The sequence below is a fragment of the Equus caballus genome, chromosome 7 (genome assembly GCF_041296265.1).
Source record: "Equus caballus isolate H_3958 breed thoroughbred chromosome 7, TB-T2T, whole genome shotgun sequence".
NCBI classification, from domain to species: Eukaryota; Metazoa; Chordata; class Mammalia; order Perissodactyla; family Equidae; genus Equus; species Equus caballus.
Window position 1 is genome coordinate 96,386,409 of NC_091690.1, and position 23,245 is coordinate 96,409,653.

Genomic DNA, 23,245 nt, shown 5'->3' on the forward strand with positions numbered 1-23,245 from the left:
CCTAATGGGCATGGCAGCAATAGGGTCCATGGGCAGAACCCTGTCGTGCAGCCCCCTTGCAACAAGGAGGCGTGGCCCTCCCCTGCAGAACGGCAGGTGGGATTCTGACTTCCCGGCATTAGCCTCCTGCAAATACCACAGACTGGGTGGCGCACAACAGAAAGCTATTGTCTCACAGCTCCGGAGGCTAGAAGTCCGAGTTCAAGGTGCCGGTAGGGTTCGTTTCTGTGGGACTCTTCCTGGCTCACAGAAGGCCGCCTTCATGCTGCGTCCTCACAGAAGCTTTCCTCTATGGATGGGCAGACAGAAAGGTCTCCCTTCTTTTTCTTGTAAGGACACTAGTCCTATCAGCTTAGGGCCCCACCTTTATGACCTCCATAAAGGCCCTGTCTCCAGTCCATTCACATTGGGGTCAGGACTTCAGCATGTGAATTTTGGGGAGGACACAGTCGAGTCCACAGCAACCCTGTGCCACAGTAATGAGAGGGTGCTCCTCTCTGGTGGAGCCTCTGTATGGAATCCTGACCTCCATTCGTGCCCTGCACTAAGCAGGAAACAGAACTGATAAATTAGATTCCATCCAGATAAAAATCTCTTGCTTTTTTTGGAAAAATATCTGCTGAAAGGATGAAAAAACAAGCCACAGACTGGAGGAAAATATTTTCAAATCACACATCTGATAAAGGGCTTGTATCCAGAATACATAAAGATCTCTCTAAACTCAACAGTAAGAAAACAAACAATCCAGTTAGAATATGGACAAATGAGTTGGATAGACACTTGTCTAATGAGGGGACACTGATGGCAAAGAACACATGAGAAAATGTTTAACATATAAACCTCTAGGGAAATGCAGATTAAAGCTGCATATGCTACTATTACACACATATTAGAGTAACAAAAATAAAAATACCAATGGTGTCAAGTGCTGGCTAAGAATGTAAAATGGTACAGCCATGTTGAAAAACAGTTTGGCAGCTTCTTATAAAGCTAAGCACGCGCATACCATATGACCCAGCCATCTCTTTCGTGGGCATTTATCTTAGCGAAATGAAAAGTTATGTGCACCCAAAAACCTGTACATGAATGTTCATCACAGCTTTCTTTGTAACAGTCCAATCTGGAAACAACCCAAATGGCCTGCAACAGGTAAATGGAAAGACAGAATGCTGTCCATCTAGACTGTGAAATGCTACTCAGCAGTAAGTGGAATTAACTATGGATGCATGTAACAATTTAGATGGATTTCAAAGGAATTATGCTGATAAAGGAAGCCAATATCAAAGGCTTGTGTCCGGTATGATTCCATTTGTATAATATTCTTGAAGAGACGGAATTGTGATGGCGAACAGATCGGTGAGTGCCAGGAGTTAGGCGGGGGAGCAGGATATCACTGTGAAGGTGCCCCCCAAGGGAGTTCTTTGTGGTCATAGAACAGCTGTGTATCCTGACTGTGGTGATGGTTACATCAATTATGGAACTACACACACACACACATACACACAAAAGTCCATGCAAACACTGGTGAAATCCAAATAAGGTCTGCACTTGAGAACAGTGTTGTACCAATGTCGATTTCTTGGTTTTGACAATGCAGTTTGGTTATGCAAGATGATGTAATTAGGGGAAACTGGGTGAGGATGCATGAGAATTCTCTGTACATCTCTAGAATTTCTTGTGAGTCTAAAGCTATTTCAAAATAAGAAGCTATAATGTAAAAAAATCAGTTGTAACCAATTTTTAAAAATGTTCCAGTCTTGAGCCTGGGGACTTCAAAGCCAGCTCTCTTACCCGCTATACCACACGAGTAAGGACCCATTGGAAAAATGCCCAGAGGCACCAATAACGGGCACTCCCAGCTACTCAACATTCTTTTCGTCTCCTTAGACCCTAGGAAGAAGAAAACACAAACGGGAAATGATTACTCGAGACAATTAGGGCATCTGAGGTGGGATGGTTTTAATAGATTTTATAAATCAACTCTCAGGATAAATCCCACTTGTTTTTGTAGAGTGATTTCATAATGTATTATGAATTCTCCTTGCCAGGTTTTCACATCTATATTCATACATCACCTTATTCTAGATATTTTTCCTTTTGATATTTTTTGTTAAAATTTTATGCTTCAAAAGATTTTTCCTATCATTTTAGTTGACTAATTGAGAGCTAAGCTTAAGGAAAACCAACATGTTTAAAATAAGCTTTTTAAAAAGTTGAGCCTATGTGCTTTTTATTACTTTTCTGGCTGTAATATCTCATTAGTGTTATCACATTCCTGAAATATCTAAAATGGTTAAAAGTGTAAAAATCACCAGTTTTGAGAGAACTTAGGAGATTGCATTGTAAAGCTCTCAAAAAATGTTAATTGGGAAATACATAACACACCTCTTTTTGTGAGGGTGAAAGTCATGGGAACTACATCTGTTGGCATCTGTACAGTAGACTGTCAGGGTCAGCCACGCCGCGTGAAGCGCGGAGCCAAACACACAGCAGCAGCGGGCAGTTACGTCATCTGCGAAGCATGCATGGCCAAATTGACTGAAAGCAACCATCGTAATATTCTGAGTCCCACCAAAATGTTATGATTAAACATCCACAACAAAGACTGTGCCCAGAAGGCCCCGCTTTTGTTCCGAGCAGGGTTTTGTTTGAAGAAAATGGAATGTGATTGTAATAAGAAGCCTGGGCTGGCTCTGTCTCTTCAACTCATTAGGCTGCCATAATGTACGCAAGGCAGTGGGGTGGAGGGGGCGGGCTGGGGAGGCTCAGAAGTTCCATACAACACCCTGGGGCTTGACAAGGGAAGAGGGGGTGACAGGTGTAGAGGAGACATATGAAGTCCTCCATCAGACAACTCCTGTGGAGCTGATGTCCTCGCCTTCAGGGCCAGGCGCTCAGGAGGGTGCACTCGATCATAGTCAAAAATCCCAGCGATACATTGTTCATGAGAAAAGTCAGACAAGGCAATTACAGGAAAGAGCAGGAAGCCACCGCTGTCTCCCAATCAGATTTTCAATATTTAACCATCATTTCCTAAGTACGATTGGGCTTGCTGAATTATGCAGCATCCACAAGGCTGTCCGAGGAGATTTGATCCTAATAATGGATTTTTGCATTGCAAATGAATAGGGCTGTTCGTTTGATATTCATCTCTCTTTCCTGTGGTTACTTCTAATTTCCATTTTACCTATGACTCTGGCATTATTATAAGAAATGTGACAAATATGAAGAATCATCTTTTATTATCAAGGCCAACTGTGCCAAACTGGTTGACCCTGTATTAGTTGAATATGCTTGTTTGGATATTTTGTTCTCACTTGCGTGCACAACTTCAAATGGATACAAGTCATATACAGACAAATTCATATGTGCTCTTTTCACCAGAAGAATAAAAACAGGCACTGGCCTTAGGAGCTGAAGGTGACAAAGTGGAAATAAGCGTAGCTGAGATGGATCAGATAAGAAGTGGGAAGGCAAATGCATAGAATCAGAGTAGAATGGTGGTTACTAGGGGTTGAGAGTGCGCGTACTGAGGAGATGTTATTAAAGGGTACAAATTTGCAGTTAGAAGATGAATAAGTTCTGGAGGATCCCACGCATAGCATAGTGATTATAGTTAACAATACCGTACTATAAACTTTTAAAGCTACTAAGAGACTAGACCTTAAATGTTCTTACCACAAGAAAGAAATGGTAATTATGTAATGTGATGGAGGTGTTAGCCGATGCTGCAGTGGTAATCATATTGCGACACAGAAATGTATCAAATCAACACGTTGTCCACCTTAACATTACACTGTTAATGTCAATTAGATCTCAATTTAAAAAAATTTGGTCATTTCACATTTTAAAGAAAAGTGGGAGCCTGGGACATTTTTCATAGGAACAGCTGGAGTTAATGGTGGCTGGAAATTGGCTACTGTCTTGTGGCAGCTTTGAAACTATAGGGAGGTCACTCACACTGCGCACGTTCCTCTCAGGCTGCAGGGGTATGAGGGTGGCGATCTTTCCTCCTGAGGAGGGAGGAAGGTCGCCTGCTGAGAGACTGCCTGGGCTCTGCCTTTTCCAGGCACAATTTGACTATCGGGATTTCCAGATCATACTTGGCATTAAGGATGTCATAACAAACTCCACTTTCTGAGGCTTTTGATCCTTAAATATAGTTCAAGGGAAGTAGTGGCTTGTTTTCGTCTGCATATTTTTTCATACCTTTATTTTTTCCAGCTTTATTTAGATATAGTTGACATATAACGTTGTGCGAGCTTAAGGTGGACAACGTGTTGATTTGATACATTTATATATTGCAATATGATTACCACTGTAGCGTCAGCTAACACTTCCATCACCTCATGTAATTGCTGTTTCTTTTTCCTGATGAGAACATTTAAGATCTCTCTTAGCAATTTTCAAGTTTATAATACAGTATTATTCACTACAATCACCAGACTGTACATTAGATCGCCAGAACTTGTTCATCTTCTAACTGGGAAATTTGTACTTTTAACCAATATCTCCCCATTTCTCCCACCCACCCAGCCCCTGGTAACAACCCCTCTACTCTGCATTTCTATGATTTGGGCTTGTTTAGATTCCACATGTGGGTGATGTCATACAATATTTAGTATTACTCTTTCTCTGTCGGACTTATTTCACTTAGCATAATGCCCTCAAATTTCATCCGTGTTGTTGCAAATGTCAGGATTTCCTTCTTTCTCATGGCTGAATAGTATTCCATTGTGTATGTGTGTATATATATAAATATATATACACACCTTTCCTTTATCCGTTCATCCACTGATGGACACTTAAGTTGTTTCCTTATCTTGGCTATTGTGAGTAATGTTGCCCAGAACATGGGAGTTCATGCCTTTATTACGGCTGTGCCAAGGAGAAGCAAGAACACCTGTATAATGAACAGTCTCTTTTCCTTCCTCCCTCCCTCCCTTTCTTCCTTTCTCCCTTCCTTCCTTCTTTCCTTTCTCCCTCCCTCCCTCCCTTCCTGCCTTCCCTCCTCCCTTTCTCCTCTCTCCCTCAGTGGAAGGTCTTGAGTGTCAGCCATGTGCCAAGTAGACACTGCTCTAGGCTCTGGGAATCAGCTGACAAGACGCAGGCTCCATCCCAGGGAGGATTTTGTGGTTCAGTGTGGAGCACAGAAGAGAAAACAGGCAGTCACAACCCAGTGTAGTTAGTGGGATGACACCTTAGGATGATAATGATAATCATAATAGGATTTGTGTCCATTAAGTCATTCTCCCAACTAGCCCTTGAGCCAGGTACTGATACTATTTCTGTTTGACTGGTGGAAAGCCTGAGGCTTGGTTAATTTTGCAAGTGTATGCACTTAGCAAGTGTGCTGTTGGCATCTGGACTCTGTCTGTGCGGTCATAGAACTCAAGCACGTTGCTTCTCATTGGTTGTCTGGGAAAACGTGGTGGTGGGAATGTACATCTCATACAGTCTGGGAAGATCCAGAGGGTGATCAGGGAAGGCTTCTTGGAGGAAGGTACAGCTAATCCAAGAACTGAAGAAAGATTAACAGTGGAAAGAATAAGGCCTAGAAAATAAAATAAATATGGGTTTGAAACGGCTAGCCCTCTCTCCTAGCCTGGATGAAATGTTGATCTTCTCAGCCTCAAGGCCTTATCTGTTAAAAAAGCGAGGCTGACGTTATCCCTCTTCAGAGTTGTTAGAAGAAGACAAGATAGTGTACGTGAAACGTTCTAGGGCCGGGGTTGGCGCTGGGAAGACACCCAGGACGAGTTTCTCTTCTACAGCGTGCCAAGCAGCAACCGCCTGCACTGCGCTGAGTGCCAGGGAACATGTGATCCGCGTCAGCCCCAAAGCCATGGGACACTTCAGAGAGTTTAAACTGAGAGCTTAGAGTATTTATTCTAATTTATGTTAGCACCAACCTTAATATTTCCCTGGTTATTTTGGGTATTTCATTTATCTACTTGCTTAACAACTCATTCAGCTATTAGTAGATGTATCTTAAGATAAACATTCATGGAGGAAAAAGGATGTTTGGCTGTTTCTCAGAAATAACAGAGCCTGAAAAGAGCATTTATCAAAACAACCGAAAAAAAAAATCACTATGACTGGTTGCTGGGTTAAAAAGAAGACATGAATCTAAAACATAGTCAACTTGGTAATTGTTTCTCAGGTCCATGGCCATTTGTAACATTTTTGAAAATTGTGTATTTTATAATGACATCACTTCCAGATGTAAGAAGCCCCTCTTCTCCACAGCATTTAATAAAACACTAGATTCCTTGAAACAAACTGATGTAGTCGGTGCAGGACAAATGGCTATACTGCTGACACCTCGAGATGAGCCGTCCCAGGCAAGGCTTGTGGTCTTTCTCATTAAACCTCTTTTCCTGTGTTACGTGTCATATCTCAGTTAATAGCTATCCTTTTCATTGCTCAGGCTGAAATCTTTGAGTGATCTTTATTTCCTCCTTGTATCAAATCGGCTGTTAAATATGGTAGGCAGAATTCTAAGAGCCCCCAAGACTCCTTCCCCCTGATGTAATACTTCCTGTATAATCGCTTCCACTTGAGGGTAAATAGGACCTATGAATATGACGATGTCACTCCAGTGATGAGGTTGCCTTATATGGCAAAGGTAAAGGGATTTTGCAGATGTGATTAAGGTCCCTAATCAGTTGATTTTGAGTTAATCAAAAGGGGAGTATCCTGGGTGGGCCTCACCTAAGCAGGTGAGTCCTGTAAAAGAAGACTTTAGCCTTCCTTGAGCCCAGAGACCTGAAGCAGCAGAGATTCTCTTGCCTTGAAGAAGTAGGCTGCAGTGTTGTGAGAGATGGAAGCAGCATGTCTCAAGGATCTGAGAATGACCTCTGGTAACTAGGAGGTGTTCTCCACCAACAGCTGCCAAGAAAACCGGGAACTTGGTCATATAACCACAAAGAAATGCATTCTGCCAAAAATCCAAATGGGAAGATTCTTCCCCAGTCAGGACTCTCGATAAGAACAGACCAACACCTTGACTGCAGCCTTGTGAGGCCTGAGCAGAGACCAAGCTAAGCTGTGCCCCAGTCACCGTCCTCAGAAACCGTGAAAGGATAAGTGTGTGTTGCTTTAAGTGACTATGTTTGTGTTAATTTGGTACACAGCACAGACAACTGATCGGTTCAATTCTCCTAATCCTCCCTCTCCAGTGTCCTTTTCTGTCGCTCTGTTGCTCCTGCCTCGTTCAGACCCGCGTGTCTTTAATAACTTTTGAGCTAGTCTCCCCACCTTCAATCTCTCACTTCTCCAGGAAATCCACTGCCACTGTAGTTTATCTTCCAGAAGCACGGTTTTGATCACATCTCCCTCCCAAAAAACGTTCATCGCTCCCGTTTTCTCCACAGTCAAGGTGGTTGAGCCTAGTGATTTTGGTTCTGGGTTTCGGATTTAGAGGGCTATGGATTTGAGTCTAAATTGTAACCCTCAACTAGCTGTGTGAACTTCGGCATGTTAACAAACCTCTTTAGGCCTCGGTGTGTAAAGTGGAGGTCATAGTTGCATCTTTCTCATGGGCTTATTGTCAGAATTAAATGAGATAACGCATATAAAGTTTCTGTTACATAGTATGTGCTCAATAAATTGCAGCTATTATTGTGGTTATTATAGAATTAAAATTCAAACTCCTTATTCTGGTATTTAAAGCCACTGATGACCCTCAGTAGCTTTTCCAGCCACATCTGGCACGTGCCACTATCACTACACTGGATACTTAATTCCCGAGTCTATTCTGATTTGTCAGAGGTCCAGTCTAATTGGTGGTATCATATAAGTTGTTACATGTTTTTAGTAACAACCTGCGTGCGATCCTTCCCTTTCTTTGATCTTCCCACTCAGAACGCTTGTTTCCTCCCTTTGTGTTCCTGTAGCAGTTGTTTTGCACCTATGTTTCGTTCTTCAGGCTATGTTTTGAACTTCAACCTGCTCACGTGATTGTCTTCCTCACTATATAGAAAGAAGGGATCATCTTTAGATTCCCAGTTCCCTTGGCACATAATAGATGCCCAAATCCTCACTGGATGGTTAAGAATTAATTTCATTGACCCACTTGTCAGTCTTCAGAAGGATGAAGCAAATTTTTGTAATGGATGATATCTACTAATGGTTGACTGGCTTTAGCAGCATCTTATTTGGCTTAAATAATTAAATATTCTACACGAGAATGCATCAGAGTAAACTATGCATGATTTATAAAGTCCAATAAAATCTATAAAGATTTAGATGGCCAATTTATTTAAATGAGCATATCTCCATCTCCATATCAATATTTCTTTGTCAGAATAATTTGAGATCTTCATCGCTGTAACAAATCTTTTTATGTCAAGGAATTGCATTTGTGATCCTGGAAAAAATCTGAGACACCACCTGCTCTGTGGATCTGAAGACTTGAATCCTTGTAAAGTTGAAGCTCTGTCTCCCTTTCTCTCTCCTAACCTATCTTCTGGTGCCTACTCTCCTTGCCAGGCTTCCTCTTCCGTTTCCAGTTGAAGACCATTCTTCTTGCCGGGAAACGTAGACTTCAAATAGAACTTGCAGAGCCCTGCCCCCTCTTTCTCACCTGGCGACTTTGCAGAATCGTCCCCAAAGAGCACATGTGTTCTGCTGCTCTTCTTTTCTCCCCAAAGTGGAGCTGAAGAGTCTTGTCTTTAGAAATATAACTTCATTTCTTTCTGAGCACTATCCTTTCAAAACTATATTCTTAGAGGTTTATAGTAGCCTTTGGTGTTCTTTCTCGGTCATATCCTCCTTTATTTTATGTTCTATTCATTTTAAATCTGCTCTCCCTAGACTAGTTTCTTTCACGAATCCCTCACTTCTATCTTAGGATTTTGTCCATAACACATGTTTGAGGTGTGTGTGTGCATTTTTGAAAACGCTTACTATTTACCAAACAGAGTGCTAGGTATTTTACATGAATTTTCTTAGCTAATTCTCCCAGCAAGCCTATATGGTATATATGGTTATTATTCCTGTTTATTTTTTTTAAACAAGCTTAGAGACGTTAAATAATTTTCCCAGGCAGCTTGTGCTCTTCCTTACTGTCCTCACTTTGCAAAGGAGAACCGCAATTTAGAAAGGTTAAATATCTTGCTCAGTGTCACACCACTAGTAGGTGGCACACCTAGGATTCAGACATGCCTTTTCCTTGAGTCTGCGGTCTGAGCTCGTGCCTGGTGCTACAACTTCTCCCTGTCCTTTGAAGCTTCTGACATCCGCTTTCTTACAATCTTCAGCACACATCAGCCTCTGCCCTATATTTCCCTTCCTCGTTACAGGTTCCAGGATGACACGGTAACCGTGCAGTCCTTCCTTGTTAGAGAGAACTTGGTCCAAAATAGCAGTCTCTTTGCTGTAGCTTCTGTTATTTCAGAGATGATATTGTCAGTAGCGTAAGTAAAACACCTTTTAACCACTTGACTTTGAGCCTAGAAGACTTCTAGTAGATGTCAAGAGAGTGCAGATTCCCCATCAACATGTAGCTTGCCTCCGTGTCAGTTTTGTCCTAGAGGCAGTCTACTATTTTAGGGTATAATAGTTCCCCAAGACTGTGAGGTCAATCAGATGCACAGATATTACATAGCAGATGAGTATTATAATGGAGAACTCTCTTTTGAGAATAATAAAAAAATTCTTAGTCATACCGCCACTTTTAGGAAAAAACAGTTGATATTATAGTTCTGCTTTTTAATATATTTTCTTCAATATTATTCTTTTCTTTTACAACTAGGCATCAACTCAACAGCTTAATTCCAATGAACTCAACTGATGGCAAAAAATCTGCTATTCTTGACACAACTCATGACTTCAATCTTGGTTTTAATTGTAATAAGCTCAAGAGAGATACATTACTTATTAGTAGCATTGATACTAATCTTTCTATTTCCCATTCACATTTTAGAAAATAACCACAAAGGTGTAATAGAATACTCAAATAATTGCACGAACACTGTAGTGAGGGAGTAAGGGCAAAGGGGGCTACATTGCTGAAATGAAGCTGTTCTGGCCAACCGACGGGCAATGCCACCAGTGATGGCTTGAGACGTTTGTTCAAAAGCTCACGGATAGTGTGCAAATTCAATGTACAAAAGTTTAGGAGTATCAAAATCTAATTATGGAAACTTGGGGCTGCTAGTATATTTTAGGAAGGCGTTAATTATCTGTAACTTCTGTTTGATTAGACAAGCTGTAGCATGCTTCCATAACTATCAGTGCTCTTTCTCCCTCTTTTTCTCTTCACCCAAATGATCTTTCCCATGCTTCCAGTGTCAAGTTTAAGAATTCCCACTAATCAAATACCTTATTTATCCCTGGGCTTTTCCTCTTCCTCTTATATTTGATCCATCTCTTTCCAAGAAGGTTGCTATATTCTTGACGTGAATTCTCCCAAACGTCAGGAATACCTATGAGTATTGTTACTACCTTGTATTAAAATATCAATTTTACCTTTGTTATCTGTTTTAGTCAAGGTTCTTTATTTGCAACTAAGAGGAAAGCCACTTAAATTAGCTTAAGTAAAAGGGGAGTTTATTAAAGGGAGCAGGGATGGCTCATTAAACCCTAGGATGAGAAGTACAGCTGATCTTTCTGAGAGTCTGGAACCAGCACGTGGAAGCCCAGAGCTAAGGCACTGCTCTCTGCCTCGGGGGGGTCAGGACTACTGACTTGGTGGTTAAATCCGCCCCTTCTACAGGAGCCATAAGCAACGAACCATTCTCAGAATGAATAGTTCCAAGATCCCAGGAGATGCTTTTCCCTTACGCTTATATAGCTATTTATTGCTGTTGTAATGAATTTTTCACGTTTTCACAAACCCCCATCATTTACCAGGTAGGCGGATTGTCATGTACATAGAAGGTGCTGAGTAAATATTTGTTGAATAAATAAATGTCATCCATTAGTCTCCCCTTATCTGCGGGGCATACATTCCTGTACCCCCAGTGGGTGCCTGCAACCCTGGATAGTACGGAACCCTATGTCAGCACACCTCGGAGATATTATGGGTTCAGTTCCAGACCACAGCAAATATCACAATAAAGCAAGTCACACGAATTGTTTGGTTTCCCAGTGTGCATAAAAGTTATGTTTACATTATGCTGTAGTCTGTTAAGTGTGCAATAGCATTCTGTCTAAAAAAACAACATATATACCTTAATTAAAAAGTACTTTATTGCTAAAAAATGCTAACAATCATCTGAACCTTCAGCAAGTCGTAATCTTTTTGCTGGTGGAGGGTTTTGTAAAACATGCAGTATCTGCCAAGAGCCATAAAGCAAGGTATGCCTGTATATACTATGTTTTTTTCTATACATCCCTATGATAAACTTTAACGTATAAAATGAGGCACAGTAAGAGGTTAACTACAATAACTAATAATAAAATGGAACAATCATAACAATGATACCGCAGATCTTAGCAGCCTCAACATGTGATTTTTCTTTCCTTATTAAGTGAAGAACTTTCACCTTTTCACTTAAAGGAAGCACTTTACAGCTTTTCTTTGGCATGTCTGAATTGCCAGCATCACTACTCTTGTGCTTTGGGGCCATTACTAAGTAAAATAAGGGTCCTTGAACACTAGCCCTGCGATACTGTGACACATCTGATAACTGAGGGCTGCTACCTGACTAAGGAGCAGCTAAGGGGCGGGTGGCATACACAGCCAGGACCGCTGGACAAAGGGAGGAGTCACGACCCGGGTGGGACTAAGCGGGATGGAGCAAGATTTCATCACGCTACTCAGAACACCACGCAATTTAAAAGTTATGAATTGTTTATTTCTGGAATTCTCCGTTTAATACTTTCGCACCTCGGTTGACCGTGGGTAACTGAAATCGCGGAAAGCGAACCCGCAGAGGAGGGGACGACTGGAAAGCAAGGAGACTCTGGTTTTAAAATGGTGGAGTAAAGACATCTGTGTCCCTTCTCTTCTCCAAAGTCACCCTGCAACATCTAACAGAAGGAAAAGAGAAATGCAAGACCCATCTTTGACAAAACTAGCGAACCACGAGAAACCTGACCACGATATGTGAGGAAGGGGGAAGACGGCGCCGGGACCCCAGACAGCAGAGTTCAGCGGAGGCTGCAGAGTGCGGGTTCTCCCAAGAACGGGGACGCCCTGCAAAGAAAGGCCACCACCTCCTCGTTTAGATGGCGGTAAAGGCAGTGCAGGCCTGTGATGGAAGCTTCGCTGGGCCTCATCTGTGGCCTCAGAGAAGCGGGGAAGCTGGGGTGCAGGCAGAGCCACGCAGACACGGCCCCGAACAGAAGCGCTCTACGGGGATGAGGCGGCCAAGGGGCCCTGACCGCCAGCTGCCTCCTCCGTCAGCGGCGGCAGCAGCCCTCCAGCGCACCCACACCCCCTCACTCAGCCACCTGTGTCCCAAGGAGACTTACTGCTCTATCAGTTAAGATTCAGCTCAGCTATATAAACCCAAAAGCTTTAACAGGATAGACGATTATTTCTCTCTCATTTAAAAAAATCTCAAAAATAGGATCTGTAAGGCAGCTTCGTGGTGTCATCGGGGAACCTGGGTCCTGACTTTCTGCTCTGCTTCCCTCTGTACGTCGCTACCGTCCTCAAGGTTACCTCATGGTTTAAGATGGCTTCTGGAGCTCCAGGCATTACATCCATGTTCCAGGCTACAGGAATAAGGAAGAAGGCCTCATTCTCCTCCCGCTTTTAAGGGACTTACCCAGAAGCCACACTCAACACTTTTGCCTTACCTATTGTTGGTTGGAGTTTAATCACACGGTCATAACAGCGATAAAGAAAGCTAGGAATTTTAGGGTGTCAGTTGGACACAATAACAAGGAATAGAATCTGGTTTCTGATATTACAGAAGAAAAAAGAAACGGCTGTTGGAGAATGCAATTAGTAGTCTCTGCCACGACTATGTACTGGAGAGAATTCCTTATAGCTCAGAAATACGGCCTCACTCTGTCTCTGTGAGCCTCCTGCAAATAGTTGGTCCAGAAAGAACTTAGCTCATTCAGAGGTAAGCAGCGGTTACAAAGGAGCCAGTGCATAAACCACACAGAGATAGTATGAGAAAAAGGAGGAAAGAAACAGGAAAATAAACGGCAGATGAAGAACATTCACTAAAAAGAAATAAAGTTACCACCAAGCAGATAAATTAGAATCAAGCATATTGCCACACACTCCAAGAATTTAATAAGACTTTTAACAATCTCAAAGCAAAATACAAAAGTCAGGGAAGGAAAGACTAGATATTACTGAGAATACAGTAAGGTATACAGAAGACAGGGCTAAAGAAAAAGTGAGCAAAATGAAATAAATACAAAAAAAGACAGCACTATAGAAGCCAGTAAAAGTTAAATGAAAATGTGCATAAGTGATATCCTTGGATTACAGGTGTTCGGTTCTGTATATAATCAAGATCGCATTCAAAAAATAAAAAAAGAGTCAAATATACAGTGTTCCAAGAAAATTAGTGTAAAACAATTAACAGGAAGATATAGCTTAGAAGTTAATAGATTTCAAAGATAGAGAGAGTCTCCTTTGGGGGACAGGCCCACTGGCATAGTGGTTAAGTTTGCAGGCTTCACTTTGGCAGCCCACGGTTTGCGGGTTCAGATCCCGGGCATGGACCTACGCACTGCTCATCAGGCCATGCTGTAGCAGCATCCCACGTAGAAGAACTAGAATGATTTACAACTAGGATATATAACTATGTACTGGGGCTTTGGGGAGGGAAAAAAAAAGAGAGGAAGATTAGCAACAGATGTTAGCTCAAGGCCAGTCTTCCTTACCAAAAAAAAAAAAAAAAAGATTGCCTTAAAAAAAATGTTTAAATAAAAAAAAACAAAAAGGAAAGAAAGACTCTTTTGGGCTTCCAGGCAAAAAGGCCAAGTCATTTAATGTGGGAAAAGAAGGGTGAGTGGGAACCAAGTTGACCTCTGACATCTACCCCCACAGCATCATTTATTAGAAGATCCAGGAGCAACGCCCACAAATCTTGCAGTCCAAGGATTTTAAAACTAGGTAAACCAGGGGTCAGAAAACTTTTTCAGTAAAGAAGCAGGGAGTAAATATCTTCAGCTTTGTGGGTCTTATGGTCTCTGTTGCAATTCTGCTGTTGTGCCTGAAAGCAGCCATAGGCCATACGTAAGTGAATGGGCATAGCTGTGTTCCGACAAAACTTTATTTACAAAAACAGGCAGCCGCCTGGATCTGGCCACTGGGCCGTAGTTTGCTGACCCCTGAGCTAAACTGTCATTTGGTATAAAGGCAAAAGAAAAACATTTGTAAAGTTGTGACATCTTCAGGGACACGATCCGCATAATCTAAAGTTTTAGAAGACAGATTTCAGGGGACAAAAAAGATAAATGAAAGAACTGAAGCAGAAGTCCTGGCGAGGAATAAAAAGCTAAAGCAGGCTCTGCTACCTGGAGAACAAGGAGAGAGGCACACCTCCGGCTCTGTGCACAGCAAGTGCTTGGCAGCCCCGTGACGTGAAAGGATAATTCGAGAAACCAAGACATCTGCTGGAAGCCATAAAAATGATGATCAGTTCTAAATAAAGAAGGTGATGTCACACTCACAGAGCCCTTGTAAAAACGTCTCACAATTCACAGGGATGGGATATTGGAGTTGATAAGCCTCAGCGAGGGCTGAAGGAAGAGGTGAGGTGAAGGAGCTGGGTTAAATCAGAGGTCCTCAGTCCTGGCTGCTCCTTAAAATCACCTGAGGTGGTTTTCTTAATCCTTATGCCTAGGTCCCACCCCAGACCACTTAACCAGAATTTCTGGGAGTAGGAAAGACGTGTTTTTTTAAGGCGCCCCAGATATTCAGATACACAGCCACGGTGCAGAGCCACTGGATTAGGTGGGCTTTGAGTGCATATCAATTCAGATATTCTATAATTATATGCACGTAGGAAGAATTGTCCCAAACTTGGACATTCAGAAACTGCTACATGAAAGAGGCTAAACTGCTCGGTCCATTTTGGATGTTGTTTCTTTAACAGAACCTAAATCGTAGTCCACATTGGTCCAAGTCACGAGGGCTTCTCAGGGACCCAGAGGAGCTGAAACAGAGCAACTGGCAGTCATCATGGACACAGAGGGAAGTACGTAACTCCTGACGATGGCATCAATTCCTTATTTGAAAAAGAAAAGTGTCCCCGTCAAGTAAGTTGTAAAATGTTAAATTTCCTTATTTGTGAAAGTCTAGGGCCCTTGGGATGGCGTTTGCTTTTAAAGAGTATTTCAATAAATTTGGTTCTTAATCTATTTCTTGCATCACTCATTTCCACAAAGCAGCAAAGTCAAAGAGAGATTTAAACACATCAAAAAAAATAGATGAATCTTCATAAAAGAAAAAATTTCCCAGTGAAACTAGATAATCACGAATGAATGAATGAGTAGAGTGACAATAGTTCTAGTTGGCCCAGGGCAATCTCGCTGTGTACCTGTTATTCCAGCGTAAGTGTCGGTGCTGCTTCGTTTCCCTCTCAGACATCTCCTAGCGGAGGCAATACACTGGATAGCAACTCGGCCATCGGTGTTAACGACAATAGACGAGCCGTATCTCTTGGTTAGAGCAGATGCAAAGACCCTTAATACTGTCCCCTCCCAGGAGGGGACCAAGTCTGTGAGAAGAAGGTGTGATTAGGAATCAGGCTTAGTCTGTAGTGTGATCAGCATCAGTGTTTTCAGGAGGGGGTGCCAAGAGATATTCAAAGATAAATCCTGGAAAACCAGATGGAGTTGTTGAGAATGGGATCTGAAGTGTTTGGTTAGGAATCAGGAAGGGCTTGCTAAGGTGCTGAGGGGCAAGCAGTCCGAGGCCCAGGGACCGCGGGGCCGAAGCTGATGGAATGAGGGGAGGGAGGAGGCCCAGACGGGGGGGATTGGAATAGGACAGTTTGGTACAGGACAAGGAACTTCCGACGTTTTCCTCCAGCTTTTATTGACCTGGTCTCACCACCAGGGTGTCTTAAAGCGCTAAGATTTTTCATTCAAGTGGAGGTGGAATTTGTACCAAAAATTTAAAATGAAACCTATTCTTGAAAAGATTTCCTTAATTCTAATCTTTAATGCCAACTGTTCAATTACTTAAAACAATTTTTTTTTTTTTAATCAGGAAGACTGCTGTTCAAAGAAAAATAATCAAATGGTTTTTGAAGATAATTCTCCTGAACTGGTGTCATTTGATCTTCTAGGACTTTCATGCATTACATGCAAAATTAGGGTCTGCAGGAAACACAAAGAGTAGGTGTCAGATCAGTCAAATCAATCCTGCCAGTCAATGGAGTGACAAATGTCATTGTCACATCTCCTTCATATCCAAGAAGGAATACGTGACATCACTCTAAAAGTGAGGTGGAGTAGTCTCCTCCTATCCTCGCTTTTGCTTTGCTCGGTTTCAGTTACCTGCGGTCAGCTGAGGTCTGAAAATATTAAATGGAGAATTCCAGAAATAAACAATTCATAAGTTTTAAATTGCGTGCTGTTCTGAGTAGTGTGGTGAAATCTTGCTCCATCCGGCTTAGTCCCGCCTGGGACATTACTCCTCCCTTTGTCCAGCGGGTCCCAGCTGCATATGCCACCCGCCCCTTAGTCACTTAGTAGCTGTCTCAGTCATCAGATCAACTGTCACAGTATTGCAGGCTAGTGTCCAAGGAACCCTTATTTTACTCACTAATGGCCCCAAAGTGCAAGAGAAGCGATGCTGGCAATTCGGATATGCCAAAGAAAAGCTATAAAGTGCTTCCTTTAAGTGAAAAGGTAAAAGTTCTCTACTTAATAAAGAAAGAAAAAAAAAATCAATGCTGAGGCTGCTAAGATTTATGGTAATTTTTATTATAGTATATTGTTACAATTATTCTATTTTATTATTCGTTATTGTTGTTAATCTCTTACTGTGCCTGGTTTATAAATTAAGTTTCATCGTAGGTGTGCATGTATGGGAGAAAACCTACTAAATAAAGGGTTGGTTACTGTCCACGGTTTCAGACGTCAACTTATCTTGTCTTAGAACTTATCTCTGCAGATAAGGGGGACTCTGTATTTTTAAAATCAGATTTTTATAAGTTAGAAAGGAACATATGTTCATTGTGGAGTTGCTAGAAAATGCAGGAAAGTAAAAAAATGAGGGGAAAAATTACTAATAATTTCACCAATCAGTGGTAACTCCTTAGTAACATTTTAGGGAATACTTTCCCAAATTTCCTCTCTTTCAATCTTTCTATGAATATGTTGATAGATACGTAGCTTGTATATGTATATATATTCACATGCACCTCATCCTTTAACTTACTTCTTTGACTTTTTGGGAATATGACGTGGAGTGTCACGGAATGGTCTACATTATTTTTAATTGCTTTTTGGCATCCCAGTGTATGAATATTACATGTTATCAACCAATCCCCTAGTTTTGAACACTAAGTTTCCCCCATGCATAGACTGCTATAAATAATGCTGCAATGCAGTTTTGTGGGTTTTTTTACTTTTAAAGAAACGGGCTAAGTGTGCCTTATTTTTCACTTTTCTTTAGTAAAATCTTCCTCCCGTGAAGTTGCAGCTCAGGTCAGTTGGTCGTTCATTGTGAATTAGCAGTGGGTCATGAGGTTCTTCTTATGTTTTCAAGGTCAGTGAGGAGGCAGAATGGTAGCGGGGGCCCTGGGGCTCGGCAATTATTCCACCCTCAGCACGAGAGTTGAGTCCTGTCTTCCAACGCGGGGGCAGGCCCAGGCTGGCGCTGTGTGTGCACAGAGACACAAGGGCCGTCGGCTGTCAAGGGCTGGATACCTGCCCTGCTGGGGATTCCTAACACCTTAAGACCCAAGATCTGAACGAGCCAAACCCTGGGCTGCCAAAGCAGGGCGCACGAACTTAACCACTTGGCCACGGGGCCAGCCCTATTTTAAAGTAATTTTAAACTTGCAGAACGGTTGCAAAAACAGTACAGAGTTCCTTTATCTCCCTCACCCCACATCCCTTGGGATAACCATCTTACATAACTGTAGGATAATGATTGAGAACAGGATGTTATCATTGGTGCAATGCTGGCAACTAGGCTACAGACTTTATTTGAATTTCACCATTTTTCCCACTAATGCCCTTTTTTTGGACTAGGATCCTAAGGCCAGTCTCACATTGTATTTAGTTGTTATTTCTCTTTAGTCTCTTCTAGCCTGCAACAGTATCTCAGTCTTCCCTTGTCTTTTCTGACCTTGACGCTTGTGATAAGTACTGGTCAGTTACTTTGTAGAAAGTCACTCAACTTGGGTTTGTCTGATATATCTCATGATTAGATTGGGGCTATACATTTTTGGCAAGAATACTACAAAAGTGCTCTTGTGTCTTTCTCAATGCATCCATTGTACCGTGGGGTTCATGATGTCGACCAGTTTATTAACGGTGGTGTTTTTACCTTGATCACTTGGTTAACGTGGTATCTGACCAGTTTCTTCACTGCAAAGTTATTACCTCTCCCTTTGTAACTGGTAAGTGTCCTGGGAGACGTACTTTCAGATTGTACAAATCCTATTCGTGCTCAAACTCTCGCCCAGTAATTTCAGCATCTGTCAGTGAATCTTGTCTGCAACAATTACTGTGATGTTTGTCTAATGGTGTTTCTAGATTTCCCTCTTTTCTTCTGTGTTCATCAATTGGGATCTATTGTGAAAAAGCATTATTACATTCCCCTATTTCTTTATTTGGTGATTTATCATATCAATATGGACATATGGATATTTATTTTATTCTATGAATTAAAATCTAGTAATATCATTGTTTATTTTTTTGTTCAAATTGTTCCAGCTTTGGCCATTGGGAGCTCCTTCAGGTTGCCTCCTGTTTTCTTCCACATGTTCCCATCTTCTTTGCAGCATTTTCTTACTTTCTGTCATCACAGAAGTTCCAGAATCTTCTTGTGTTTGCCCTGTCCCTGCTTTGGAATCAACCACTTTGACTAGAAGTTCCCCTCATTGGAGCACGGTGTTTAGAGACCAAGACCTGGGCCCCGAGTGTGTTCACTATTACTCGGTTGTTATTGCTACCAGGCCCTCCCAGCAGACAGAACTAGAAAAAAGATGTGTGTATGTGAACCCACATATACGCATATATCTATATTTCTGTATTTACCTGTTGTACATGTATTAAAACCCATGAATTTATACTGCTGCCTCTGAGTCTAGTCCAAAAACGCAGTGTTCATTCTAGCATCCCCTTTTCCTATTTGTAACTTCTTTTTCCAACAGTAAGAAACACGGCTCTCATTACCTACGCTCTATCTACTTACTTGTTCAATTCCAGTGTGTACAAAAGGGGTTTCAGAGTTGCTAACTCGCATCCCTGTGAGAAACACTTTTCCTAAGTGGATCACAGCATGTGTGCACAGTTCTGCTCCTCTCTAGCTTCACAGAATCTGTCTAGACGTGCTCTTCTGTGCTTCCTTGTTACTTCTTTTCTTCCCCACCCATTTCAGGGGGGTTACGCTAATCATTCTAGTGCAGTGGGGTTCATTTGTTAGGGTTTCTGTTCCATTCATGGCTCTCTTTTCCTCACCTACTGGTTGACTTTAACTATTTGTTCGTTGTGGGGGTATGTGAAGGGCTTGTGAAACATTGCTGTATTTCTAGGAGTCAGAGCTATGCAAAAAGATATGCTCACAGTGTCACTCAACCCTGCTTCTCTGTCCCCATTCCCCACTTCTCTTTTCCACTCATACCCTGTAGGCAACTACTCGATTTAGTTTCTGGTTTATGCTTCCTTTTTTTCTTTTGCACAAATGAGCAGACACCTGCGTATTTTCTTACCTCCCCTCTTCTTATGTGAAGGATAGCATCTTAGAGATACTCTTTTGGCCTTTGCTTTTTTTTGCTTAACAGTATGTCCTGGAAATCACTTCATATTTGCTCATAGAGATCTTCCTCATTCTTTGTTTCTTTTTTTTTTTTTTCTGGTGAGGAAGATTGGCCCTGAGCTAACATCTGTGCCACTCTTCCTCTATTTTGTATGTGGGACACCACCATAGCACGGCTTGATGAGCAGTGTGTAGGTCCACACCTTGGATCCAAACTTGCGAACTCTGCACTGCAGAAGTGGAGCCTGTGAACTTAACCATTATGCCACTGGGCTGGTCCCCCCATTCTTTTTTTTATAGCTGCATAGTATTCCATTGTATGGATGTGACATAGTTTATTCAACCACACTCTTACATATGGGCATTTTGGTAGTTTCGAATATTTTACAACTACAAACAATGCTGCAAAGAATATCCTCATATGTACGTATTCTTGCATGGTGTATCTTTAGGGTAGACTCCTAGAAGTGGGATTGCTGGGTTGAAAGGCAAGCATGTATGTAGTTTTCTTAGGTATTGCAAATTTCTTTCCAGAAGGTTGTAGAAATTTGCATTTGTACCAGAAATGTGTAAAAATGACTTTCCCCCTACAGCATCACTAACAGAATGTCATCATATTTTTAAAGTTTTGCCAGTCCGATAGGTATGAAATGCTATCTCAGTTTTATTTCAATTTGTATTTTTCTAATTATGAGTGAATTTGAGCAATTTTTCCATATTTCTGAGGTCCATTTTTGATGTCTATTTTTGTGACTTTCCTGTTCATGTCTTTTCCCATTTTTTGTTGAGTTTTTGATCCTTTGTGCCTCGATCATTGAGCCCTTTATATTAGGAATGTTAGCCCTTCGTCTGTGGTATGTGTGGCAAATCTTTTCTCCCAGTTTTCCATTTGCCTTTTGACTTTCTTTATGGAACTTTTGTTAAATAAAATGTTTTTTTTATTTTTTATATAGTAAAATCTATCAATCTTGTTTTTTATTGCCTCTGGATTTTGAGTCATCCTTAGAAAGCCTTTACTTACATTGAGGTTAGAGAAGGCTTGACCCATGGTTTCTTCTAGCACTTGCATGATCTCATTTTTCATATTTAGAGCCCTAATCCACTTGGAGTTTATTAATATGGATGATGTGAGATATGGATCTAATTTTACCTTTCACTAGACGGCTACCTCGTTGTCCTAGCACCAGTTATTAAAAAGTGTCCATCTTCATCCCAGTGACTTGAGACACCACCTTTATCACATACTGTGTTTCCATGTTTGGGGATCTAATCCTGTTCTGCTCCACCGGGCTATTTGTCTATTCACACACCAATACCAACCATGGAAGCTTTTAATTATGGACGCTTTATATTTGTCTTAATATCTGGTAAGGCTAATCCTCCCTTGTAGTTTTCCTTTTTTCAGTTTCTTAGCTATTCTTGCATGTTTTTTTCTCCGTTTGAACTTTGGTGTCAATTTGTCTAACTCTTAAAATAGCTTGTCAGTATTTACATTGGAACCACATTAAATTTATAAATTAACTTATAGAGACCTGACATCTTTACAATGTTGAGTTACCTTAACTAGGCACAGGAGATGTCTTTTAATTTATTCAATTACTGTTTTTTAGTCCTTCAAGAGTGATTTGCAGTTTTCCATGGAGTCTTTTGGTTGCTATAGAAACGAGGAAGGACTATCCTAGACCATATAGGTCAAGAGAGAGGAAAAAGAAGAGACGAGAAAATGTACTGATGATCTTTTAAATCTACCTACATTCTCTCATTGGTCCCTACACCCTGTAAAGTAGGTCTTAATTAACCACATTTTACAAATGGTTTCAATGAGCTTCAGGTAATAAAACCAGAAAGTGGTAAATAGTGAAGGGAGGATATGAACTCATTTGTCTGAGTCTCCCCATACCACATAGTATTTGCAAAAACGTGCCAGGTAATGGAACATCTAGGATAGGAAGCATTGATAATGAAGTTTAGAATCTTCAGAAAGAGACTAGAATGATGGCTAGCCTAGACCTCACTTTAGAACTCAATGCCGGAGCCTGGGAGTCTGTTCCATGCACTTCACTTTTAGAGAAACATTGCTATGCTTGGATGGCGAAAGATTTTAACCCTCATGCTAAAACCAATTGATTGATCATAGCTGCCTAGAGTGTTGTGTCGAGATGGGTTATGAGGATTTATCTGGGAACAGTGGCAAAGTATGTGGGGATCAATTAGCAATGTCTTCCATAAGTATGGAGATAGGGAGAATGGGCATGCTGACTACCTATTAGCCAAACTCAGACTGTACAATATGTCCTAAGAGAAGGGACAGAGAAGGGGTAGGAACTTGTAAGCATGTCATGGGATGGAATGTTTGAAATTCCAGGGTTGGGAGGGAGAAAGTGTTACTAGCTATTTTTAAACACTTGAAAAAAAGGTGGCGTCTACTTTATGCGTGATTCCTGTGGTTGGAACACTGATGTTGTTTAGATGGTCAATCCAGGTTCCATAAAAGGAAGAATTTTTTAATAATTGGAGTTGAATGAATATGGAAACAATGTCCTGGAGATGTTCATGTCATAGCTGACTTATCATTGTGACATAGACACAGAGAGTTCAGGCTTTGGGAATCACAAGGCTGCGGGTTAGTCATATCTAAGATGTTAGACAAGTCAATTTCCTTGTGTACCCTCCAGCTCCACACAGCATGGTGTAGGGCTTGTCAGTGTTGTACTTTTACATTTATTTGTGTGATCTTTGTTTACAGTCTGTCTCCCCCACCACACATGCTCCCCAATGACGTCCCCAAGGGACTATTTATTTTGCTCACAGTACCTGGCACAGAATAAATGCTCAATAAATGTTTGCCGAATGAATGAATGCAGGCTTGTCACTCTCAGTTGTCTATCAATCTAGCACTATCAGTTGGTGGTGCTCAGGTCACCGATAACACTTGCTCTGAGGTGCCAACTTATGTGAACCCACAGAAGGGGCCCCAAGGGACACGGAAGCAGTGGCAGCAGCACCTGAGCTTCATGTCACTGGTGCCGGTTTTGCTCATGGACCCAGGGAGGGGGCGGCAGGGGGAGAAAGGGCAGGGATGGGTGGTGGTCCTCAGTGGCTGTTCCCATGGACTTTGCACTTCCCTTTTGTAAGCATCATCACTTGTTGAATACTGTCTTTTCTGTTGGATCGTACTTGTTCAATGCCTTATTTTTCTGTTATATGACATGCCCCATGGGGGTAAAGACTGTGTCTTCTTTAGTTACTGCTACATCCCAAACACCTAGAATAGTGCCTGGTACACAGTAGGTACTCAATAAACATTTGTCAAATGAATAAATAAATGAATGAAACATGGCTTAGAATCTTTGTGCCCAATGAAGTCATGTGTGAGAGGTAAGG

General features: G+C 41.5%; 1 protein-coding gene across 1 annotated transcript in view; it reads left to right on the top strand.

Annotated features, from left to right (window-relative positions):
- Nucleotides 1–23,245, top strand: part of LOC138925271 (basic salivary proline-rich protein 4-like) — an 80,999-nt gene that overhangs the window by 51,914 nt on the left and 5,840 nt on the right. The window contains exon 3 of the mRNA XM_070275036.1: nt 15,018–15,180. Within this exon, the coding sequence (XP_070131137.1) occupies nt 15,018–15,134 (117 nt within the window). The 3' untranslated portion in view covers nt 15,135–15,180. The remainder of the gene's footprint in view (nt 1–15,017; nt 15,181–23,245) is intronic.